Source organism: Vanessa cardui, chromosome 19 (genome assembly GCF_905220365.1).
Source record: "Vanessa cardui chromosome 19, ilVanCard2.1, whole genome shotgun sequence".
Lineage (NCBI taxonomy): Eukaryota > Metazoa > Arthropoda > Insecta > Lepidoptera > Nymphalidae > Vanessa > Vanessa cardui.
In genome coordinates this window covers 9,173,094-9,198,256 of record NC_061141.1, presented here as the reverse complement: position 1 = coordinate 9,198,256, position 25,163 = coordinate 9,173,094, and the positions used below count along the sequence as shown (strand labels likewise).

At 31.0% G+C, this 25,163-nt stretch overlaps 1 protein-coding gene across 1 annotated transcript in view; it reads left to right on the top strand.

Annotated features, from left to right (window-relative positions):
* Window positions 1-2,521: 2,521 nt before the first annotated feature.
* Window positions 2,522-25,163, top strand: part of LOC124537804 (myosin light chain kinase, smooth muscle-like) — a 41,655-nt gene continuing 19,013 nt past the window's right edge. The window contains exons 1-2 of the mRNA XM_047114714.1: window positions 2,522-2,763; window positions 16,888-16,931. Of these exons, the coding sequence (XP_046970670.1) occupies window positions 16,898-16,931 (34 nt within the window). The 5' untranslated portion in view covers window positions 2,522-2,763; window positions 16,888-16,897. The remainder of the gene's footprint in view (window positions 2,764-16,887; window positions 16,932-25,163) is intronic.

The following is a 25,163-nucleotide window of genomic DNA, read 5'->3' as shown; positions in this document are numbered from 1 at the left end:
TTATTGTTATAATAATTTTATTGCATATTCTTTAAATAAGTATTTTATTTTCAATAAATATAAAAAAAATCAGCACGATTTTCTTTTAAAAAAAAGAGCAGAGATGGCCCAGTGGTTAGAACGTGTGCATCTTAACCGATGATTGCGGGTTCAAACCCAGGCAAGCACCGCTGATTCATGTGCTTAATTTGTCTTTATAATTCATCTCGTGCTCAGCGGTGAAGGAAAACATCGTGAGGAAACCTGAATGTGACAAATTTCATAGAAATTCTGCCACATGTGTATTCCACCAACCCGCATTGGAACAGCGTGGTGGAATATGTTCCAAACCTTCTCCTCAAAGGGAGAGGAGGCCTTTAGCCCAGCAGTGGGAATTTACAGGCTGTTGTTGTTGTTGTTGTTGTATAAAAAAAATCTTATTAATAATGATAACAGTGAGTTAATAATCAAATGTATTATTTAAAACATTGTTACAATTCACAGGTATAGCTAATGTTACAATTAAACAGGCTGAGTTATTATTTATTACGTATTCGATATTCATAACTGCTTTGAAGATTTGTTTTTTGAACAAGTATACCAATTAATAAATCAAGCTCGTTTTAGAATGTCAATTGTTCCAAGTAGGAAAATCAACGCTTTCGTCTAGCCAATAAACCAAATGATACCATCGGATATTGCACTCACGTTTTATGTGGCCTTTAAGTAAAAAAGTAAACTATTATTTATATTCTATCTCACTCGTGTGACGTTATAATTGATTGGGAGAGCTAAGTTGTGGTTATCTCGGATTTATAAGGCTGGATGACTAACGCTGTTGTGTCACACAGACGGAAAATTTGACGAACGCATTATTCAAATCATGTAACAAAATATACAATTGGAAAATATTTTTTATGAATCATAAATTTTCGTGCCTCATGCAATGATGGACTAAGCTCTCCTTGGACATTTACCCGATTAAACTTTTATTTTTTTAACTATCCAGTAGTTTATTCACCGAGCATCACGAGGTATTCTATTTATGAATAGATTGCTTTTCCATGTAGGTTTTATTCATATTACAAATAGACCATTAAATGGTATACCTTCATCACAAAACGACCCTGGCACAATAACCTGCCATACATATTAACCAGAATATAGTTGCAGAAGTCGAACTTCTATATTTTACAGTATATAACTACTACTTCTGCAAGAGACTGCCTGGAGGCAAAGACCAGGGTATGAATTTTCATTCGGTCCCTTCTGTAACACACTTTAAACTGAAACAATGTAATATATTGTTTTATATCTAGACAACATTGCATTTGTATTACACGAAGTCTCAAGTCGTCTCATATAACTTGATATATTTTGTAATTATGTTATCTATATTAAATCACATAATTAGTTTTCCAATTAAATTACATTTATAAAATACATTAGAATACATTATTATTAAAAATACATTTATCTTAATCTATTTCACTTGGAACAAAACATTTTCCTTAATTATTACGCAAAGTCAATTTAAACGAATTCCTTAATGAATTTTAAATAGATCTAGTATTAAATATTAAAATGTAATTAAGTTATTACTTTTTAATTACCAGTAACAATCATAGAATGACTGAATTGTTAAAAATACAATCGGAATATTTTAAAACAAAATCACATAAGGAATAAAAAATATAACGTTATAAATTAATAAAATGTTTCAATATTATGAACGTTGTAACGTGAGTTTAAGTTATTTATTTACGTTATATTATTATTTATGTTATTTTTAGTGGCTTATGGGCCGTGTGTCAGTTCCGTGGCGCCAATACTTCGCCCGAGTCACCTTGTGCAGACATGCGGAGTTATTTTTTCGGTGTTTTGTACTGACCAAAACTATGATTAAAACTTAATTTCAAAAATTGAATACGACACATAAATATAGTTTTCAAATTTTCTAACATTCATTCCGTACAATAATAGGCTTTAAAATAACAACAAATATAGCCTAACTCTAAAATTCGTTAGGCATAGTTGCTGCGTCAAATTTTTAATTATGTGTTGAATCTGTTACCAATTATAAGATGATTCATATTAAGCGTTTATGTTACTGAAATTACATAAACAAGAATTATGAATGAGACTTTCTACAAGGAAAAGTTTCCATTGTTTTCAAACGTAAATAATTTCTCTGCGGAAATTGTGAATAAAGTACAATAAAAAAATTCTTATTCTTTCTAACGCATAGAAAGCAACGTAACAAAAGCTCCAAATACAAAGCAAAATTTTATATTTAGTACCGTAAAGCCACAATAGCAAAAGCAAAAGCTCTAATAAATGCTAAAGTTCAATGGACCAAGCGAAACTTTCAACAAGGCCACTGATTAAGCAACGGAGGCATCATGCGCTCGCCCAGTGCTGGTCGAGGAGGCTGTCCGGTCGATTTCACATATAAAACAAACAAAAAACAAAGAATAAAAGTTCCCCAATAAAGAACGGCTTTATCTCGTATTACTGGCGCGATAAAATTAGATTCGCCGGCGACTGCTTGCGCTTGCGCAGCGCCAGTCGCCATCCAGCGCTCGCGACGCGACATCGCAGCGCATTTCAAATTCGAAACGTTTTTCTCAATCATTGTTTTTTTTTACGTCGCGTTCAGTGTTACGAAACGTTCATATTGTGCCAGTGTTAATAATAACTCGTGCATGTGAATTATTGTGTTTTCTTGTCAACCCGATTCACATTTTGTGTACGCCCTATGTGCATACGCTAAAGTTGCAGAAGGTGAGTGTACTTATAAGGTTCGAAAGTCGACTTTTCCCGACTGGAAATATTGTAGCGATGATTTACTTGGAATTCGGTTTAGCGAAGGCATGTGATGTGACAGACTGAACGATACCGGGTCATAACTCTCGACTCGCGTACATTAATGCGCTCTCGATATCTAGGCTAAATCGATTTAACACACTCCTGCGGACTTCGATGAATAATTTTGCGATACAATGCGGTAATGTCCAAGTCGATTTGGATTGAGACATTATTAAATGCTGTTTAAATTTAATTTTAGAAGGATTATCGTTTTTATTTGTCTGTTCCTTTGTTGTAAAGATAAGATTAATTTATGAAGATTAAAGGCTCAGTGATATAAATTTAAATTAAATACATATTCGTATAATGTTTTGCCGGATTTTTTGTATTCAGTTTTATTGGGCCCTTATTTATAAGTTACAAATAAATGAATTGTAAGTAAGATACACTATAAATATTTAATATTTCCGGGGATATATATTTTTTGTAAACTTGGCACGGTCATTTATTTTAAAGGAAATACAATTTTTATTTTTGAAGCGTAATATTGTTTACTATTTCATAATATCAGTGGAAACGAGACGTTCTATAATAATAATAATAATTTGCGAACAAATTATTGAAATTATTGAAAAATAAGTCATGAGAAAACCTGCATCTGTTAGACTTTATTCTGAAAATTTTGCTGTGTTAGGAATATGACCTAAAGTTTTAATATGAAGAGAGAAGTCGGCTTTAGAACATTTAACGACTCTTAACTTAATTAACTTAGTTTTGGTCTCCGTATTAGAGAGGTTGGTCAACAGACTCTTCGATATTCTATTCAATTCAATTCAAATTGATTTGTGTCAAATTTCATGTAGCACAGTTCAGGGGTTTAGCTATGAAAGCGCAACAGACAAACAGACACGGAAACCATGCGCGAACGCATAGTACTACGAATATAAACAAGGAATATTTTTTTATATAGATAATATAACTCTACCTTATAAGCCAGCTAACATTATTAATCGATTACAAAAGATAAGAAATTTAACAACGAAGGTTAATTTGATGGAAAAATTTATAAATAATCGTTTCAATATCATAAAATAAGTATAATCTTTAAACACTAATTACCTTAATGGTAAGAATATATTTATTTAAAAAAAAAGATTTTTGTATAATCTGTTAGTTTAAAGCATATAGTTTACGGGTCCTAAAAAATATAAATGAAATGAAATCAAATATAAATATTGACATATATACATTTTTTTACAAAAAACGTTACAAATTAAAACTGTTCGATTCGAAATCCTAGCTTAGTTTCTAAAAAGAAAAAAAAAAACAAAAATATTAGTGTTATAGTAATGTCATGTGATGACCGATTAAAAAAGGGTTCGATAGTCAATTGACTAACAATCTAGTTCATTTTTATGACAGGTATTGTGTATGAACGTTTTTTTTTTTTAATAAATTTTGCGTTCATTGTTAACAATCATAATATTTTGTAAACAGAGGCGTTTGACGGACAATAAGCGTCGTGACGATTAATACAGAAATCGAAGGTTAGGTTAACAAAACAGATCGTGTAAAACATACAACAAATTATTTACACAGCAAATGTTTATATTATAAATATTAATGTTTATGTGATGAGACAGTGGTCAGAAATCAACAAACTTTACGAAGATTGCTGGTTTACATTCGAGCGACCACTTAATTTTTCGTGCATTATTTGTGTTTCTATTTATCTAAATCCATATGCCTTTATTCATGGTCAATTAAAGTTAAGTTCAAAATTTTAGTATCGAATACTTAAATGGAAATGTAAGCTACCTAGTAATGCTCTTTAATCGAAAACTTACCTTTGAATTAAAATTATATTAAAACATAAACAAAATCATATCTTTCCAAACTTTTCTGACTAAATAAAATGAAGTTAAACTTTCTCTTTTCGACATTTTACGTCTTTACACAAAAGCTTAAAGCTGGCTGTTTACTACGAGATACGACACATATATTTAATCGACATAATATATATTTTATCGCAAGATGAAAGGACATATATTATTTTTTAATACGTTTCTCAATCATTGTGTCTGTGATATTTATTGATTTGTTTTAAATGGCATTTAAGTTACGTCGTAATTAAATTCTAATGTGGATCATTTGTTTGACATTAATATGACCTTAATTAATAATTCCTATGTTTAATCTATCGTGATGTTAATGTGTTTATTAATTACTACTACACCTTATCGTCTAACATGACGTATGTTATAACAAAAAAAATACTTAGTAAATATGTACAATTAAGTTTGATGAACTAAGAATAAATTAATGTACATGAAATATACACGAATAGTTGAGAAATTTGACTGAAATAAAATCATACCAATTTGAAAGAAAAATCCTTGCTAGGAAAACTAAAAAATCTCCGTAGCTTGAAGCTTTGTCCAGCTCTGCGAAATTTACACAACAGTGTTTTGTAACAATATAAAAACAATACAAAATGTCATAAGTTAAAGTGTTACAATTATTTATACAATCAAATCATTTATTGCATTTAATATTGCACAATTATATTCTCTGAAAGACCAACCAATCAATCGAGTTGCAAGTAGGTATTTATTAAAATCTCTTTATAAGTACTTTATTTGAGTAAAGCACTTACAAGTGCTTTTGTATCGTCATTATAGACGATTAAATAAAAAGTAACCAACGGTTTGGAATGTAGAGTCAGAGTCAGATTTAAAGATCTGGAGGCACCCGGGCCACAAACCAGTGGGGGCCCTAGACAAACAGAAGCGCAATTACCCTAATAATCATATTATTATGAATTAATTATTTTTTTTTAATTCAATCAGTCAGCTATGATTTATTTACTTTTATCGGTAACTTTTAAAATATTAAGTAGTAACATTATTATAATTTGGTATGGTTATTAGTAACATTACTAAATCTCGGTATTTGTTAACTCGCTGAAAACTGATGTGGCCCCCTCATGTGGAGGCCCCAGGGCAGTTGCCCCGGTTGCCCTCCCCTAAATACGGTCCTGTGTAGAGTCTTCAAACATAGACTACATAGATAGATTTTTCGGCGTTTTACATAAAGCCTATTCAAATAGGAATAAAGATAAACTAACCTTATCTCTGCAATATTGTCCACCAACAATTCTTGCTTACCAAATCTTCACTTATAATGCAACATTTCACTTATCTTTTTTTATGCACTTTGCGATTATAGCTTCATTGAAATTAAAAATGGAAATCTATGGAATTGCCATAGATTACATATTCATGTTATCTATGGAATCGCATCAATATGCTGTCCATTGGTGTTTATTTATCTTTATTCCCTGTGATCGAATATGATACAGGTCGGTACGCTAATTAAGTATAATTTAATTGCAATATATCCGAAACAAATATTAATTCTACCGTTCTTTCTCTTCATATAATATTTCATAAGGATTATTAGTTGGGATCGGAAATAATTTAAAGTAAATTTCTTTAGTACCTATTAAATTATTTTTAAGCTTGCGTTTTGTTTATCTAACTTTCAAAAATGGCGAACTTCCATTCAAACTTTCACCCTGAATTTCAATCTGTGGTGAATGTTTTACAAAAAATATTTTTATAGTACTCGTCTTCTTTCAATAAGGAATTAATGCACAATGTTATCCCGTTCCCGTTACATTTTATTAATTAGATAAGACTCATACATCACTGTTTTTAACTAGCATTATTGATCGAATTAGTAAATGTTTAGTATTTGATTCGATAAAACCAAGGAAATTATCATTCAGAATAACGCCGCGAAATATAGGTAGCTATCTATGTATGTATTAAAATAAGTATGTACGCACAATATTATAAAACGAACAGGCGTACAATTTCACGTGTCAATCGCTCACTCGCCGAGGCCAGCAAAACATATTTCTGGACAATCGACGAAAAAGTCGCACATGAATAAAAAAAAACGATCACAGAATAAAAATATCTTGGATCCGAATGAGCAACCCGCTTATGCACCGATCATAAAATAACTGATGACACAACATATCTATCTATTGCAAGAAACAAAATGACGACTTTTGAACGTGAATTATATACATATTTGAATACGTCTTAGAATTTCAGTACTATTTATTGTCGTCGACTGAAATTAATACCGTTATTTTGTATTATACTATCAAATATCAACGATGCAATTTATTAATAAAGAAAATTATATAATTGAAATCGACACCCTAATAACAGGAATAATTCAATTCAACATTTATTTATGTTACATTTGATTATATTTATTGAAGTTTCTTGATTAAATGGCTGATAGTATAATTAGCCTTCATAAGAGAATAGATCTTATTAGTCTTGGTAGTCATGTCATGTCTACATAGATAGTCACGGATTATGTTATAACCAAGTAAAGAACTGTCTTTGAACTTAAGGGGAAGAGAAACTAATTACACAGAGAATTTTAATTACCAACAATGTCACAAATATAATAATAGGTATATTAGTTACATCAATATGTGACAACATATTAAAACGTGGTGTTGGTTATTGGCATTTGACTTGGCTTTACGGATAAGAACTAAACAAAAAGGCGAAGAGCCATAACATATGGCTTTATCCGATCCTAGACCAAACGGATGTTTTTCATGCTAATCGCTAAACTCACAGTGATATAAAATTACTTAGCAAATGAAAAAAATAAATTGTTCTTTTTTCAATTTAATTATTTTTTTTTTTTGAGCTAAGGTCAATGATTTGATCGCTGGTTTATTGCCAGATTCATAAATTTAAATTACAAATAAAGTCGAGCGACTTCCTCCGAAACTTGGTAATCTATGGGAATATATTAATATTTAATTACTATGTTTAAGTAAGGTATTAGAGTATTATGCCGGATAGCCTATCTGTAAATAATACTTACATATACATATGTTAAGAGAAATACGAGACTATAAAGACTAATTGTGATATTAATACATCTTGAATATATTAACAGCATATCAGGGCCGGAGTTGCCATAAAGAGCTAAAGCCTCGAGGCCTCCTGACAGGAGGACCCACAATTAGATTTTTAATTTAAATAAATGTAATATAATAAAGTATAACATAAAATATGCAGTAAAAATTAAAGTACTGGCAAATGTATTTTTGTATCCTTATATTTGTTATGATAATTTAATTCAACCATATAAAAAAAAGCATTATAAAAAAAAACCTTTATTCGGAAAATAATTGGACCCTCCATTCTTTCGTTCATTCAGGCATTCAGACTGCTAAATCCAGCCCTTCTGAATACACATATACTGATTTATATATTACTTTCATACAAAATAACTCACGTCTTATTGATAAATGCAGTTATTTCAGATACCAACTCAGTAATTACTTGCTGATTAAGTGATAACACTGCATTCTTATATTTTGATAAATTTATTAATCGCCAAGACATATAGTCGTTGACTAAGCAATCATATGTGATATGAAATCGGATACAATATGCGATATTGTTGTATGTGTATGTTATTTACGATAAGATATATTCGTTAATAAGATAAAATGGGATTATTTGAAGCACTTGCAAGGACGTCTGTACTACTGATAAAAATAAATATGAGTCAAATTAAAAACTATTTTTTTTCGTGTTTAAAAATGTTGCCACTGTAAATATAATGTTAAGTACACTCGCATAAGATGTAGAAGATCACGGAACTACTACGTATAGTGCTGAGCAATAATGTCACACAGTTAACATTTTTTTTTACATTTTGTCATGAAGTTGTAAAAAAATCTTAATTAAAAAGTTAAATTTCAGTTGTCGAAACCAGTTTTGATAAACATACTCAACATACATACTCAACATACTATAAAACAATTTAATTCTGAAACTAAAAGTGCCTTGTCTTTTTAATTGTGTCTAAGTAAAAGTAATCCGTTATTAATTACGTACTCAATTTCAATATAAAACTATTTGAAACCAAATTCGCCAACGCCATCTAGTAGTCGATAGACGAGCTACTGAATGTATTATAATATAATAGCCTAAGTGTGTTTAATCATTCATATGTGTCGCATTGTTGTCGAAAACACTGTTAATATGTAGCAAGCAGTTATCAGAACAGGTTTGGAAAGCGGTGTCGTCGACCCATTCTATCTGAGCCGGTTAAGTCACATTGAGGTTTTGGAAACGGTGTTACAGTAAAATGTCACGTCCCCGTCTTTTCTATTAAGTGCCTACTCTCAGAAGTATTGTATCCACATAGTTGTCTAGAATGGGTACCTAGGTGTCTAGGTGTGAAAACTAGTAGAATTTGTCTATGGACTAGATAATATCAGATCCTGTCCAGATTACGGCAACTCGAAATTAAATGGATTTTAATTGCTTTAAAGTTCGTAATGTGTTAATGTTTTCGTCTTTTAGTCTTTTGTAAACAATTAAACGATACGTTAAACGCGTTCAATTTATACAGTGCTCTTTTCTTATTTATTTATTGATAATCTGATGGGCCAATACATCAGTTGTCGTGTCTATAGGCGCTTACCATCATTAGTGGCCACCACCGCCTAAAGTAACTGGCGCCTTACTTACTATGGTATTTACTATGGTAAATATTTGATAAGGTGATGTATGCATCACACCCATGGGTCCCCAACCTTTATAGCCTGTTATTACTGCAGTTACACTGCCCCACTCCCCCTCGAATCTAGAAAACAACAATACTAAGCGCCGCTGTTTGACGGTAGTCTATTTAACACTAAGTACATTTCCTTGCTGGCGTGTTCAATACAACACGACCAAAGTTTGACGATGACAGATAAACAGAAAAAAATAAAACATAAAAACATAATTTTATTTACAGAGTCATGCATTATATAGTTATATTTTTAGCATTTTTCTTGACCCCGTCCAGAATATCTTTGCCTTCAGACATTCTAGGTGCGAATTGCGATTAACTGCGACTCTACTGCACATTACGAGTACTTTGCGTAATTATGTCTTAGACGAACTGCGTGGCACTATTGAAGTACATCTGTATGGCTATTTTCTGTTTGTGTGTGTATAATATTGTGTCTTTACACTATTATACACATACTATTACATATTTATAAAATAAACACTAAATCTGTCATCGTTTCGAATTATTTACATTATAATTTTATTTTACAAAATTGAGTATGTGCCAAAGTCTAATGTATACTCTCGCTAATTTCAGAAACCAACTCTATTTAACAGATGTCTTATAAATTATTTAAAAGATCATTAATAAATATATGAGAAAGGTAGATTACCTCCAATGGAAGGAATTATTAAATTTTGCGTCTTCTTGAATCATCTGCATCAGCTTTAGAAGTCTCAAATCCTAGAAACTATACGGCAGATTTTCACAATCAAGATTAAGAATCACAGTTCGATTAGACAGCAATACTAGATCAGATACTAAACTCACATAATTTCGTGTTATCCGAATTTCTTATCTCCGATTAGCTTAGCTTGACCCAGATTGACTTCTTGTGATGCTGTATAAGCTACAAGATAAATAATGCCACAAACATAACTTGACAAATAGAAGCACTCTGCGTTAAGATCGCCTCGACCGCTACGATTGATAATAGAATTATTTGATAATTTTTGGTAGATATATTCAAAGTTTAAAGTTACAAAAAAATACTTAACGATGGGCTATTTGACAATGCGAAATATTAATTGTGAATTATTGTAATCAGAGTATATTAGGAGTCTAAAAATGGTTATTTACTAACGAAACTTGAAAATAATACTTAATTTATTCAAAAATCCATAAATAAAAATGCATTTTTTCGAACGTTTGTCACGTGAGACAAATCGCTCCTGATTTAAATGAAGTCACTTTCTTGTAAACCTTGGCAAATATGTACTAGAAATAAAAAACACAACATTTACTGGGTTCCTTAACTTCTACTAAATAATACAACATATACTTTAAAAACCAGTCAAATAGCCTATTCGTCACTAAGTATCGCACACTAGTAAAGTAGCAAGTAGTGATTGTCACGTGTAGCTGTCACACACACAAAGATAATAAAAATGGCTCGTTCGTTTTCGTCGTGTGAATTACACACACACATCCATTATCTTAATATATTAATATACACAGAATTATTGACTCCAAAAATTGCAAGTAAAAGTTTCAAAAGATATAAATAAATACAAATAAATGTACATTTGTACTTGCACTCATATCCAACAAAGATAACAAAATGACTTTGAAGCTAAATACATATCATTCAATAAAATTTTATCAGCAATGATGTCAGGTAAGAATTTAATAATTGAGAAACTTTTTTTCGCTCTCAACGTGCTAGTTCGATGAGTGAACTATCAATTAACGGCCATACTTGTTTCAATTCACAAGAAACAATAGATAGTAGCATTGTAGTCGCAATGACGCATCACTAAATTCATTATAATTAAAAAAAAACACACACCTTAATCGCAAATATTAAGTACTAAAGAAGTAATTTAAATTTTAAATAGTATTTTTATCTATTTTGAATAGTATATCATATTGAAGACATTTGTTATGTAGAATATTCTTTTAATTCAAAATTAATTTTGACAATTTTTTAATTAATTGTCATACAAATGTCAAAAAGTTTTTATTCTGACAGTAGACAAAATTCTTAGCCATTGAAATTAAAACATTCGCACGTGACATTGGCGAAATAATCTGTGTCTTATTGGCACAAATAAAAGCCACAAAAAAAAAAAGAAATTAAAACATTCGAATGACAAAAATTGGCGAAATTTGAATTGTTCGATTGTTTTTTTTTTTTTTTTTTTTAAATACAAAATGCTCTAGATGCATAACATCGATCCAAATATTCTCAAGTATTAAAAACATTTCGGAAAGGTTCTTGTTTAAATATAACATTGCAAAATATTAATGTTAAAAGGTCATTGCCTAAAAGTTTTATGAATTATAAAATATTTTAACAAGTAAATACGTGACATTGTAATGAAACTATTTATTATAAAATATAATTAACTATTATTTCGACCAGAGAATAAGAACGTCGCTCAAATGTCTGACGTGCGTTGAAATTTATTGACAAGCTGATGCCAATAGAATGTAAATGCAGCTTAGGACCGAATTAAGAATAACAATAGTCCTTATATCAATAACTATAAAGTCTATAATGTGAGGTTTATTTTAAGTACTGCCCGGTCCTAGCACTTCCTTGATTGTCTGTCTGGTTGATCTTAACACGTGATAAATGTCTTGTCTAAATATAATATGTACCTAAATATACATTCCTTTGTTAATGTGATAGTTTACCCTTCATAGGTCATAATGATATTTAATTTTGAATAGAATCACCTTAATTCTTATTTCGAATTATTTTATTTTTTAAATCTCAGTCACTGAAAACTTTCGCGCAAAGGTAGAAATTTTAAGTGTTTGTCATGACATATATTTTATTAATTGTAGCTATTAGTAGTCAGGTGTTGAGCATACTTAAGTTGTCAATGCCCTTCTTGGATGTTCAAGCTTGCTACATAACGAATTTCATCAAATTCTATTCAGCGAAAGGGCAACAGACAGACAAACGCAGTTACTTGCAATTTCAATATGGAGTGCATTAAATGATTACTTTTTATATTATATTTGACTGAGGTAATTGTAAAATGTCAATGCATCCGCATTCCGAAAACCGGTCGTCTCATTATCGGAGTGGAGTAGCACTCATAATCTCAATGAGAAATCTTGTAAGATTAGATTCATGTGTGTATTTCAATATGTAACTCTCACTACGGTGATAGTTTATACGACATCCAATACCATTGCATGACTAATAGAAAATATAATCTACATACATAACAGATACATATAGTGATAAATTTCAACAGCGTTTAAGATATTGCCAATATTTAGGTTTTAATTAAATGCCTGATCTGTCTGTCCCTGTGCTTAGATCTTTAAAATTACACAACGGATTTTGAAGACTTTTTTTCATTCAAGAGGAAGGTATATATATAGTAGAAAATGACAATATAGTAGAAAATGACTGAATAACTGTGAAAATTGTAAGACATTCAACAGTATATTTGATGTTGATAGCATTGCAACCGAGAGAAGCCGGGGCGAGTCGCTAGTGTATAATATAATTGTGATAGAACGTCGTAATATTGTGTAGGTTGTCACTAAACAACAACAGCCTGTAAATTCCCACTGCTGGGCTAAAGGCCTCCTCTCCCTTTGAAGAGAAGATTGGAAAGATATTCCACAACACTGTTTCAATGCGGCTTGGTGGAATACACATGTGGCAGAATTTCTATGAAATTTGTCACATGCAGGTTTCCTCTCCAAATTAAACACATGAATCAGCGGCGCTTGCCTGGGATTGAACCCGCAATCATCAGTTAAGATGCACGCGTTCTAACCACTGGGCCATCTTGACTCGGTTGTCGCTAAGCACAAGATTAATTAAACATCGAATTGATAAGTGAACATCAAATGGTGTTAAGACCCTCGTTGTTATATCCGCTGGGCATCAGCAGCGATTCAATTATAGGATCTATTACTCGTCAATCGACAGTCGCCCACGTGAGGTATTTCACCTTGACTCGTGAAAGATATATTTACATCGAAACGATCGCACACTATTATTGTCTCATTAAATTAATTGCAACGACGAAATTTTCCGTTGTTTTTGTACGTTAATTATTTAATCTTTGTATGGTATTATTTTGTTTATTAAACTTTATGTCAGCTGTGTACAAAGTCACACTATCGTAAATATCATTAAAATTAACGCCCCGGCTCCAAATTCCACTACTAATTAGTTTATTGAAATCCAGTCGAATCATAATCATCGCGCAGTCGTTTTCCTATAATGATACTAGCGGCCCGTGCCGGCTTCACACGGGTGGACATAAGTTATTTTATTAATTTGTTGTTTTTTACAATATGCTTAACAATTGTCGTTCTATTTTAAGTTATTCACACAAAATCCATAATAAATTATATACCTAAACCTTCCTTATGAATCCCTCTGTATATTAGTGTTAATATCTGTAATATCCGTTCAATAGTTTGGGAGTTTATCGCAAACATACAGATAGACAGACGCAGCTGATGGACTTTGTTTTATAATATGTAGTGACAATGATTCAATAGCGGTTCGGTCAAAGTTGGTATTTAAACGGGGTCGTAACACAATTGATATAAATAATTAGTCCTCTGATACGATTAAACTAAGTTTTAATTACCGTTATAAGTTAGTAGAATTATCCCCCTGTGAATGTGTCATTGTCAGTTTGTTAAACCTCGTTTCCGTTTGGAAAAGTTTAGGAGATAATTCCATTATGCTGAATGCTCACGATATTTTCACCTCTGTAGAAATCTAAAGTCCAAATCCTTGGCAATTTGTAAAACATAACTTACAGCCGATTTGAAAAGGAGTTAAACTATAATTAAGGTGTTACCATATTGAATCATCAGAATGATTTTGTCCACAGCTGCGCATAGGCCTTTCCAAGTGCACGCCACTGTGGTCCTTCTCCGGCTACTGGCATCCATTTTGAATATAATAATTAAAAATAAAAATCTACTATTAGTAGAACAAACAATTAAAATACTTCTTAAACCTATCTACTTAAATGTATATCTAATTAATAAAAACTACGCGTTGGTATCCATTAAATGAAAAACTTGATATTGCTATTTAATTTTTAAGTACTAATATATCCAATGTATTATTTTTAGGGTCGACTAAATAGAGCTAATTAAACGTGTATCAAATTATTGTAGATACAAGTGTTCGTTTACCTAAAATAAATAATCTATCGCCTTGCCAAATTTCATTTATCTATCAAGCTGTTTGGGCGTAATTATATAACTGAACATATATACACACACATAACTATACATGAATTTGTATAAATAAAATAAGAATTTGACTAACGTATTGTCATATACATTTGTTGACACTTAGGAAAGCAATATATTCTATACAGATAAGAAGTTCCGGAATCAATTAATTATCTCAGACCTATTCTGTAAGAACAGCCTGGAAACTTGCCGAATACGATCGTGAAATTCCAGAACATTGAGTGCGATAATAATTATATACAACATATAAAGGATCCGTATGTCAATATAGACACTACTCAATAGTTCACCACTCAAATCAAAACAAATAGAATGAAAAACTTCACAATGAAGCGTTTTTGAATCGTCGATATTGAAATACTACCACCGTTTTCGAAACGGCAAGAAACTTGCCTGGTTGATCTTTTCAAATAAACAGATTTACAGAGGTGTTTTGTTTTTAAAATCCTTTAGTAAGGTTTAAATAAAATATAAATTCGTGTCCGAAGTGACTTCCTACAGAATAGCATAGGTACGATTTTGACATTAAAATACAAAATGTATAAATTTACGCTCGCCCTTGTCCCATTTATTTTTCAGTGCTGTGTGATAAAACTCGACGAGAAAATATATTGAGCAGCCTTTTACGAAATCTTGCGAAACGTAATATGTGCATAAAATATTAAACTCAATAAACGTATGTGGGATGTAAAATACAGATAAAATAATAAAAATTATATAGCACGATTGAAAAAATACAATTTATATGAACAATTTTGTTTTTTTTTTTATACGAGCCAGCACGCACTATATGCATTCGATTTTTAAAATCAAGACTGTAAATGACGATTCAAAAGTCTCTCTATATGAGTCTACTTGAATAAAGAATATTTTGTTTTATTTTTTTTTTATCTTAATATAAGTAATGTGCTACGATTAATCGATTATGAAAAACAAATTGTTTTGGATTTTGCTTCCCAAAGTTTTAAGATTTAAAAAAAATGCATCAAAGAATTTATTTTTAAATGTTACGTCTGAATTAAATCATTCAATACACTATTATTTTAACCTTGTCCCGTTTGTGTAGTTTTGTTGATCGTAAAATGCAGGAACTCGCTTTACACATTAATCACAATCACATGTTTTACACATATTTTTAAATATAGAATCGTATATAACGACGCATTCATGTTAACACATAGTTTGGCTATTATTATATTTTCATAATTTATTTTTGCTGACGAAATATCATTCACAATAATTAAATTTTATTTTATTGTAACAAATAGGTTATCGTATAAAATGTATGTAATTATAGCGTTCCACCTTCTACCATTCAATTAATTCAATATAATAATTGTCAGTATCGTGAACAAATAATTAAAGAAATTTATACACGAAAACCTTGTCCAGTTTCATAAAAAAAAAAAACGAAGTGTTGCATATAACAATACCGCATTTAATACTCGTGCATTCGCTAGAGACGTCGCCAGCTGAAATCACAACAACGTAAACCCGAATAGCTGACCCATTTTCGAGAGCTAATTATACGGTAAACTTGGAAACCTCTTATTTGTATAAACAAAGATTATTTGCCCTTGAATAAGCTTGACAAATAATATATATCCTGACGGAAAACATTTCTATATAGAAAGAATAAGTTGCCGGCAAAATATTCATGGATAATAAAATTTATCTTACTTGATAACTGAATATAATCGAATAGCAATTTTATTGAATTAATTCTTGTTTTCGTTTACAATTCTGTGTTTATTTATAGCATCTAGCTTTTTTTAATTATTATTTTAACATCTACATTACTAAGTCAAACTCCTTTTATAATATTTGGCTTTATGGGGACGACCCTTGAACAAATGAAAGTATTTGATGGGTGAAAAAATAACATTAACATAATTGAATGTAAAATTGCACTCATATTGATTATTTTCAAATCGGATTAGTCATTATTTTCAAGTACCTATTAAAAACTACTCATTTACTTATTTATAACACATTGCATATGGAATAACTTTGAATTATTGCGGTTAATGACTAATTTTGTGATTAAATTTATGGAAGAATTTGCAATTTAATTTTGATTGTTAAATTAATTGACATCAAATGACATATTTTATATTGTCACTTTTTTATTTGTTTTGCAGATTTTTTTATACTAATAAATTTGTATATTTTGACCATAAACGAGTTTATATTTAACATTGTTTTTAATTTATCTTTATTTTATTACAGATCAGTCGACATGATCCACGTCGATGAATCAGATCCTGTTGGAGGTAAGATAATAAAATATTGTTTTATATTATTAAACAATAAATATTAGGGATTCATAAATAAGGGAGAATTTTTCTGTGTCCTCCAAATGAAACTGACTAAACCAATATACATGTAACTTATAAAAGAAGATAAAGCTAATTTCGGAGAAATTTATTTAATATTATTTATGTAGTTAATTGCCGTTTTGATGTTTTGTACATGTTACAAGATTAATGTTTTCAAAACATTATGTTTTACGATAAAGATTATGGCGACTTTAACCTGCCCCCATTAAGATTATCATACTATTAAACCATGATCTTTCGTTTTCTTACATATCAAACAATTATATAATATAACATAATATATATGAGAAAACAAGCCATGATAAAAAGAGGTCATATATTTTCATGGATTTTGGCACGAGAGATAGTGTTAACTGATCCTGTCAACATAGTCATGAATCGTCAACTGTATATTTTAAAATCACAACATTCAAGCAGGTATACAACAAATCCGTCCTGGATAAAATTCCCGTCAGGCAATTAGGTAATTGATTATGTCTGACAAGAAATAGTTTATTTGTTTATTTTATTTGTTTATTGGGAAACAAACAGTATTACAGTCAATCAATTGAAAATAATTCATATAAAAATAAATACATAAACCAATTAAGTTTCCACCGATTACAAGTTCATTTGGAGCTAAGAAGAATAAAACGTAGATATAAACACACGTTGGCCAAAATAGAAAACACAGATTAAAATTAAAATATAAAAATTGATGACATTGAGCAAAATAATAATAATATCAATGAAAATTAAGACAATTATTCAAAAAAAAAAAAAAAATCATGAATTAAACATAAATTATCAAAAATAAAATTAATTAATTACAATTTACAGACATTACTAATTTCTTTTTTTAAACTTTTTTTTGTACACAATGTAAAATCTATATTGGAAAAACATTTATTATACTTATCACAGGCACGGAAAATAAAAGTATTTTGAGCATATTTGGTTTTTATGATAGGTAAATGAAAAAGGGACTGATGACGCGTATTAATTTTAGGACATCTAAAGCATACATTTTGTAACAGATAGGGTGAATCTACAAAATTTTGAAGTATCTTAAATAAAAACAATTGATCTCTTTCCATGCGACGGTATTCTAAAGATGGAATGTGTGAAATATTCTGATTATGCGGCAAAAACTTGTAACTCAAATGTTTAATAAATTTGCGCTGAATTTTCTCTAATTGCATAATATGGCATTTATAAAAGGGATTCCAAGCAGTTGAACAATATTCGAGGACCGATCTAACAAACGAATTATATAAAAGTATTAAAGTATTTGCGTTTTTAAAATCCCTACCTACTCTTTAAACAAATCCAAGCATTCGGAAAGCTTTAGCTGTAACGTAATCAATGTGGGACTTAAAAGTTAGTTTGCTATCAATGTAAATACCCAAGTCTCGCACCTCGGTAACTCGTGCAATAATATTGTTATCTAGATGGTAATTAAAGTTAATATCTTTAGTTTTACGAGTGAAAGAGATAACATTACATTTCTTTACATTTAAACACAAATAGTTGTCTGAGCAGTACTTACATAATCTGTCTAGGTCATTTTGTAGGAGTTTGCAATCAGAAGTTTGAGTTACTCGTCTAAAGATTTTCATGTCGTCAGCATATAGAAGAATATTTGAATTCTCGAAAACTATTTGTATATCATTAATAAATATATTAAACAGTAGAGGACCGAGGTGCGAACCCTGGGGTACACCGGAAGATATAGGCACGAAAGAAGAAGTATGTCCTTTAATTGTTACAGCTTGACTACGATTCTCAAGGTAAGAAGACAGCCATCGAAGTAGATCGCCATGTATACCTGATTTCTCAAGTTTATGTACTAATAATGCATGTGGTATCTTATCAAATGCCTTAGAATAATCGGTATACACGACGTCTACTTGGTATCCTTGATCCATTCCAGTAGATAAATGGTGGATAAATTCACATAGGTTGCTTTCCGTGGATTTTCTGTTTATAAACCCATGTTGCTGATTAATTAACATTGGCCTAAGACAAGGGTAAATTTGGTCATAAACAATTTTTTCGAAAAGCTTCGCTATAATTGACAATTTTGAAATTGGCCTATAATTTTCAATATTATGCTTGTCACCAGACTTATATATTGGTACAACATAAGAGCGCTTCCAAGCGTCGGGCATAATTCCAGAACTTAACGATTTAGAAAATAATATTAAAAGTGGATAAGCCAAAGATTCGTAACATGATTTCAAAAAAATAGGCGGCAACCCATCAGGCCCCGAACCCTTGTCTATTTGTAACGTTTTCAAATATTTCTTAATGATGTTAGTACTCAGTGTAACAAAACCGATCGATAAATTACTGCAGCAAGAGGCATGATTACTCGATGTTATTCCGGGGGAGCCAAAGCTGGTAACAGGCTCTGCATAAACCGACTTAAAATAGTCATTAAATAACTGACATATTTTGTTACCATCATTACCCACCTCATTCCGAAAGAACATATGATCAGGTATACCAGCAGCAGCCTTTTTCGACTTAACAAAAGTCCAGAAAAACTTACTGTTTTTATTAATTTTTATCTCAGATTGATATATGTATGTATCATAACAATCAATTTGCACTTGTTTTTGACGATCCCGTAAAAGACTGAACGTGTCGTAGTCTGATGATCGGCCATAGATCTTCCATCGCCTATGAAAGTGCAATTTGCTACGAATAATTTTGATTAATCCGCGAGAATACCAAAAGGGGAAATGTTTATCGCCTTTCATAACTTTTGTTGGAACATGTTGAGATATTATAGAATTAATAGTTTCATAAAACATATCAACGGCATCAGAAACATTACAAGCGCTCAATAAGTCATACCAATCGGTTCTGGCTATAATGTTATTGATTTCGTCATAGTTGGCTTTTTGAAATAAGCGAATTTTACGAGGAACTGAAAAGTTTTGGGTAGTATTGGAAAGATTTAATTGAATATTAAGTATCGGATGGTGAGCGTCTTCATTAACGAGATAAAAGTCACTTGGGCATACTGTACAATGTGTGTTACAAATTACTAGATCTAAGTATCGTCCGTTAACATTAGGGACACAGTTAAACTGCTTTAAATCAGTAAAGTTTAAAAAATTAAATATAGAATCAATACCTGGGTCGTTATCATTAAAATTACGTAGATTCATAAATTTTCCAACTCTATCCCAAACAGCATTAGATATGTTAAAATCACCAACTACTAAATAAACATCATCAGGATACAATAATACTTCATTCGAAATAAGTTCAAAACAATCACAAAGACATTCACTATGGTAACTGCCATGAGGGAAATAACAACAATAAACATGAAATCGTTTTGATATGGGTTCTAAGTCAAGTGCGATAGAGACCTTAATTATCTCGGCTGCATGATTTTTAACCACAATTGATAATGATGAACGAACCGATATGTCAGACTTCACTGCAATTAAAACGCCACCACCCATACTATTACCGAGCTTATCATAGTTACGGTCATGTCGATACACTGAATATCTAGAATCAAAAAGTTCTTCACTAAAAATACCCTCACAAAGCCATGTTTCGCTTAAACAAACAATATCATAATCAACATTTATTATTTTCCTGAAAAAGGAATTAGTTTTAGTACGTAAGCCGCGTACATTTTGATATAAAATTGAATAATTTTTAATCACTGTAAACACAAAGAATAAATATCATGTTACTAATTTTTATAAATATATTCGCAGGAGAGAGCGTATTTAGGTATGTGTTAATTATTAAAATCAATAATTTTTTATGTCCAAAATCGTGTCCAAAATAGTAACATAAAATAATTTGACGTCCCATAGTTGAGCTCAAAATACTTGATTCCAAAAACAGAATTATTAACATATATAAAACAATATAAAATATTTGAGATAGACAAACAAAGCTACTTATACAATTTTTTTTAAATCACTAGACTTCACGAAATGCAAAACCGGACTTGTGTTAGAACGCCGGGCCATAATACTGCAGTTTTTGACCCACACGAACTCGTAATTTTTTTCTTTTGCCGCTTTCTTCACAGATTGCAATAAGGCTTTATTTAGACTAGTGAGGTGGTCATTAAAAAATATTGAGTTATTGTTACCATTGAAGCCTATATCACAACATTTCAGTTTAAGTTTCCTAACCGCGGACAAAAATTCATCTTTTTTCCATCTACATATGAAACGCACAATAATTGGTTTAGATTTCTTCCCATCGGTTTTTTTAGAAGCGACTCTGGTGATGAAGTCTATATCCGTATTTATATTAAATTGTAAGTTTGTTTTATTAAAAATTGTTTCTAACAACGAGATCAGGTTTTCATTTTTTCTTTCTGGAATTCCATAAACTTCAACATTAGATTTTCGGGCCCACTGTTCTCGGTTATTATTATGAAATTCAATTTCTTCCACAGAACTGCACAGCTTACCGATTTCCATACATTTTTGAGATAAAACATTCACTTCTCCTTCGCAGCATTCAATTCGTTTATTAATTTCTTCAAATTTTGAATTTATAAAATCCAAACTTTCTTTTATTATTTGAAATTCTTTTTTAAATGTTTTTAACTCTTCTTGAATGGGATACATAGAAGTTTTAAAATCACCTTTTAAACTGGCCAATTCTGTTGAAATTATGGATCTAATCAATTCAATAAAAGATGTTTTATCAGTTGCATCCAAAACAAAATCCTCATGTGTACCGGAAGCAGCACCTCTACGCGGGTTTACATTACTTTCACTGGTCTGTACTCGCACTGGTGTACTGTCGTTTCTCGCAGTTCTGGGTTGATTTATTGTGCATTCCGGACAAATCCAGTGTTTTTTTAATTCTTGAGATACTTCTTTACGTTTTTCGGTTGGGTGTAAGCATCTAAAGTGATAATTATGACCACACTTTGAACACAGCAAGCAGTCACTAGCGACACCTGTCGTCAAATTGCAGCAGGCAAACTTCATTTTAATTTGTCTTATAAATAATGCGACTTAGAAATTATTATAATTTTTAATAACGCATATCGGTTCTAGTGGGGTTTGAACTCGGAGTCGTCGCGGTAAGTGAGGAACTCAAAAAGCAAGCACGCTCTACGCTGGACCAGACGTTCCTTAAGCTATCGTCTCGAAATTTGGCTACTTGTAATAATTAAGGCGAAGCATAAAGCCGGGCAGCTCATTAAGTTCTTTTGTTCTTAAATGGTCACTCTTAAGGTCACTGCAAGGGCACTGCGTATTAACCAAATACGATCACCACTAAAACTGTAAAATAGTCCTCTCACATATAGGAATGCTTGTTAAATTGCAGTTCAAACAAAACTATACATGTGGTATTATTGTATTAACAACATTACAAGACAAAAACACAATAAAAACACTATTTATGCGATTAAACCATATTCTCTCTAGCCGCAGCCGTATCCACGTCTTAAGCTATGAAACGCACTGTTAATTATTCAAATAGAATAGAAGTAAAAAGTAGAATAGAAGAATAGTTACCTGAAGTATGGTAATTACCAATGCTAGCTCCTGAACTTCTTCGGTCGTGTTTAAAATTTTGTTTCGTCGTGTTATGGCACCGAAGATCAAGGGATAAGACACTTGAGTTTGCACACTAGTAAACTATCTCCACACTTTATAAAACAAAGTCCCCCGGCCGCATCTGTGTGTCCGTATGTGCGCGATAAACTCCAAAACTATTGAATGGATTTTCACGCGGTTTTCACTAATAGATAAAAGGATTCATAGGGAAGGTTTAGGAACATAATTAAATGTGATATATAAGATGATATAATGACATTTAACGAGATGGCCTAGTGGCTAGAACGCGTGCATCTTAACCGATGATTGCGGGTTCAAACCCAGATGGTAATCCAGAACCCGTGGTGGAATATGTTCCAAAACTTCTCCTCAAAGGGAGAGGAGGCCTTTAGCCCAGCCGTGGGAATTTACAGACTGTTGTTGTTGTAATGACATTTTTTAAACATGTCGAAAAAAAGCAAACAAAAAAATTTAAATAAAAGGTAAAGCTATAAAAAATGTTATGACCACACGTGCGCAGTTGCGAGTTGATATTCATCCACGGGAATAGCCGTATTGACCAAAACTGGCAGTAGTCGTTTCCGAATTCCATCATCATATAAATAATTAACCGCCAAGAAATCGTTTAATTAAAACAAAAGCATAAATTCGTAATTCAAAAAAGGAACGTGCTAGTCACGTTTTCAAAGCTCATTCGATTGGCTCAAATAAAATAAACAAAAACATTCGATTTTTGGCAGAAGATCGGAATTCGTTTTAATTTTAAACTCGGCAGATGAACGTTAAGATGTGTCGTTAAGGAGACAAGTGACTCCGAGAAACATAAATCTGTAATCCATAAATATAAATCATTAAACAAAAAAAACGTTTCACTGTTATCAAAATAGTTACAGAGCTCTGAATGTCTTTCCAAAGTAATTTTTGTTTAAAACAATCTAGCTTTTCATTTTTTTTTATTTTAAGAGCTTTAGTTATATGAAAATAATGATTTACCAACCTACTCGTCAGTTATTCTACCACAAAACAACAATACGAAATGTCATTGTATATACTTGAGTATATAGTGTTGATAGCGCATTGTAAATGTAAGGAATGGTTAATATATCACAGACAGCGTCACGTGGTGATCACTTACCATCAGATTCTCTATTTGCCTGTCCTGCATATCATGACAATAAAAAAATGAATTACGTAATTTATTTGTATGTGTGCGTTGTGTATATGTACATACATACAACCGTAAGAATCTAAACGATATTACTTACATAACAGTTGAACGATGTGATTAATAAAAGATAATTAAACACTATTTACATATATAATTTGTAAATAACGCGTAAAACATCACATAATATTATATATGATAATGTTACTGATATAAATATATTTTAATTAATTAAATGCATATTAATTCATCGAGATTCATGTAATATCTGAAATAACAGTTAGGTAATTATGTATTATAAGAAAATTACGTTTAAATTTACACGTGGTTTGAAATCAGGGCGTGGAGTATTTTATTTATATATGTATTGCATTTTGGAACAAATCCAACAGCGGCTTCTGTTAAAGAATCATTTATTTTCAATAATGACATGATGCTACGTCACGTCCGCCATTCCTACGTGCTATAATTATGTATAGGGTAGACCCATTCATCTTACGACAAATAGATCAACGGTGACGCATTTCGTAGCATTACTAGATTACAAAACAAAATTCATTTAAATTCATGTATTGCAAGTGCTGTGAAGTAAACACCCTGTGCAAGGACCACTACTTAGTAGAATCTTCGGTTTGAGAATAATAATTAAGAGATAATTCCATGACTATGGTTTTAATGATTGTATAATATAATTAAGTATGTTTAAGCAGTCTATGCAAACAGTTTTAGATTAAACACAACACTATTCCAATTAACTACTTATAGTCTTACACTTTTGAATTAAAAAGTTCTGATTTTAATTTCGACGATATTCGGTACGCCATTTTTTTCATTAATGCACATTCTATACCATTGATTATTCTAGATTTCGACCACGGATACCTCAGAACAAGTATACCTCAGTCAAAACAATTTCAATTAAATTTTATTCAACCAAATTTTTGAATTGGTTTCATCCTTTCTCGATAATAATTCCGATCACAAAACATTTGAAAAATAATTCAAGTGGACTTCAGTCCAATATATTCATATTGTTTCAATATCCTTCATATTATAATATTAATCTAATTATTAATTACAACTCGTAAGTACATTTAACCATTCATGATCATGAATTTGATATTAATCTGCGAATATAGGCACGTGAAGTAATGTATCACATTATGTTAAGTGGTCACCGTTGACCACAGACATAAAGGAGCACTAGTATTACATTGTCAGGGTCAATGTACAATTGTAGAGCCCAATGTGGGTGTTATATTTCTCGTGTCTATAAATAAACTGGCTCGTTCGTCTTGCAAGCCAGTAAAAATATTATTATTTGATGATTACTTAAATGCCTATGTCAATGAATCCTGATTGTACAAAAAATATAATTGTGTCTATGACGGATCGTAAAAAAATCGTATAAGATGACGTGCTGCCATATTTAATTTTTTTTTAATTAGTAGTCCATAT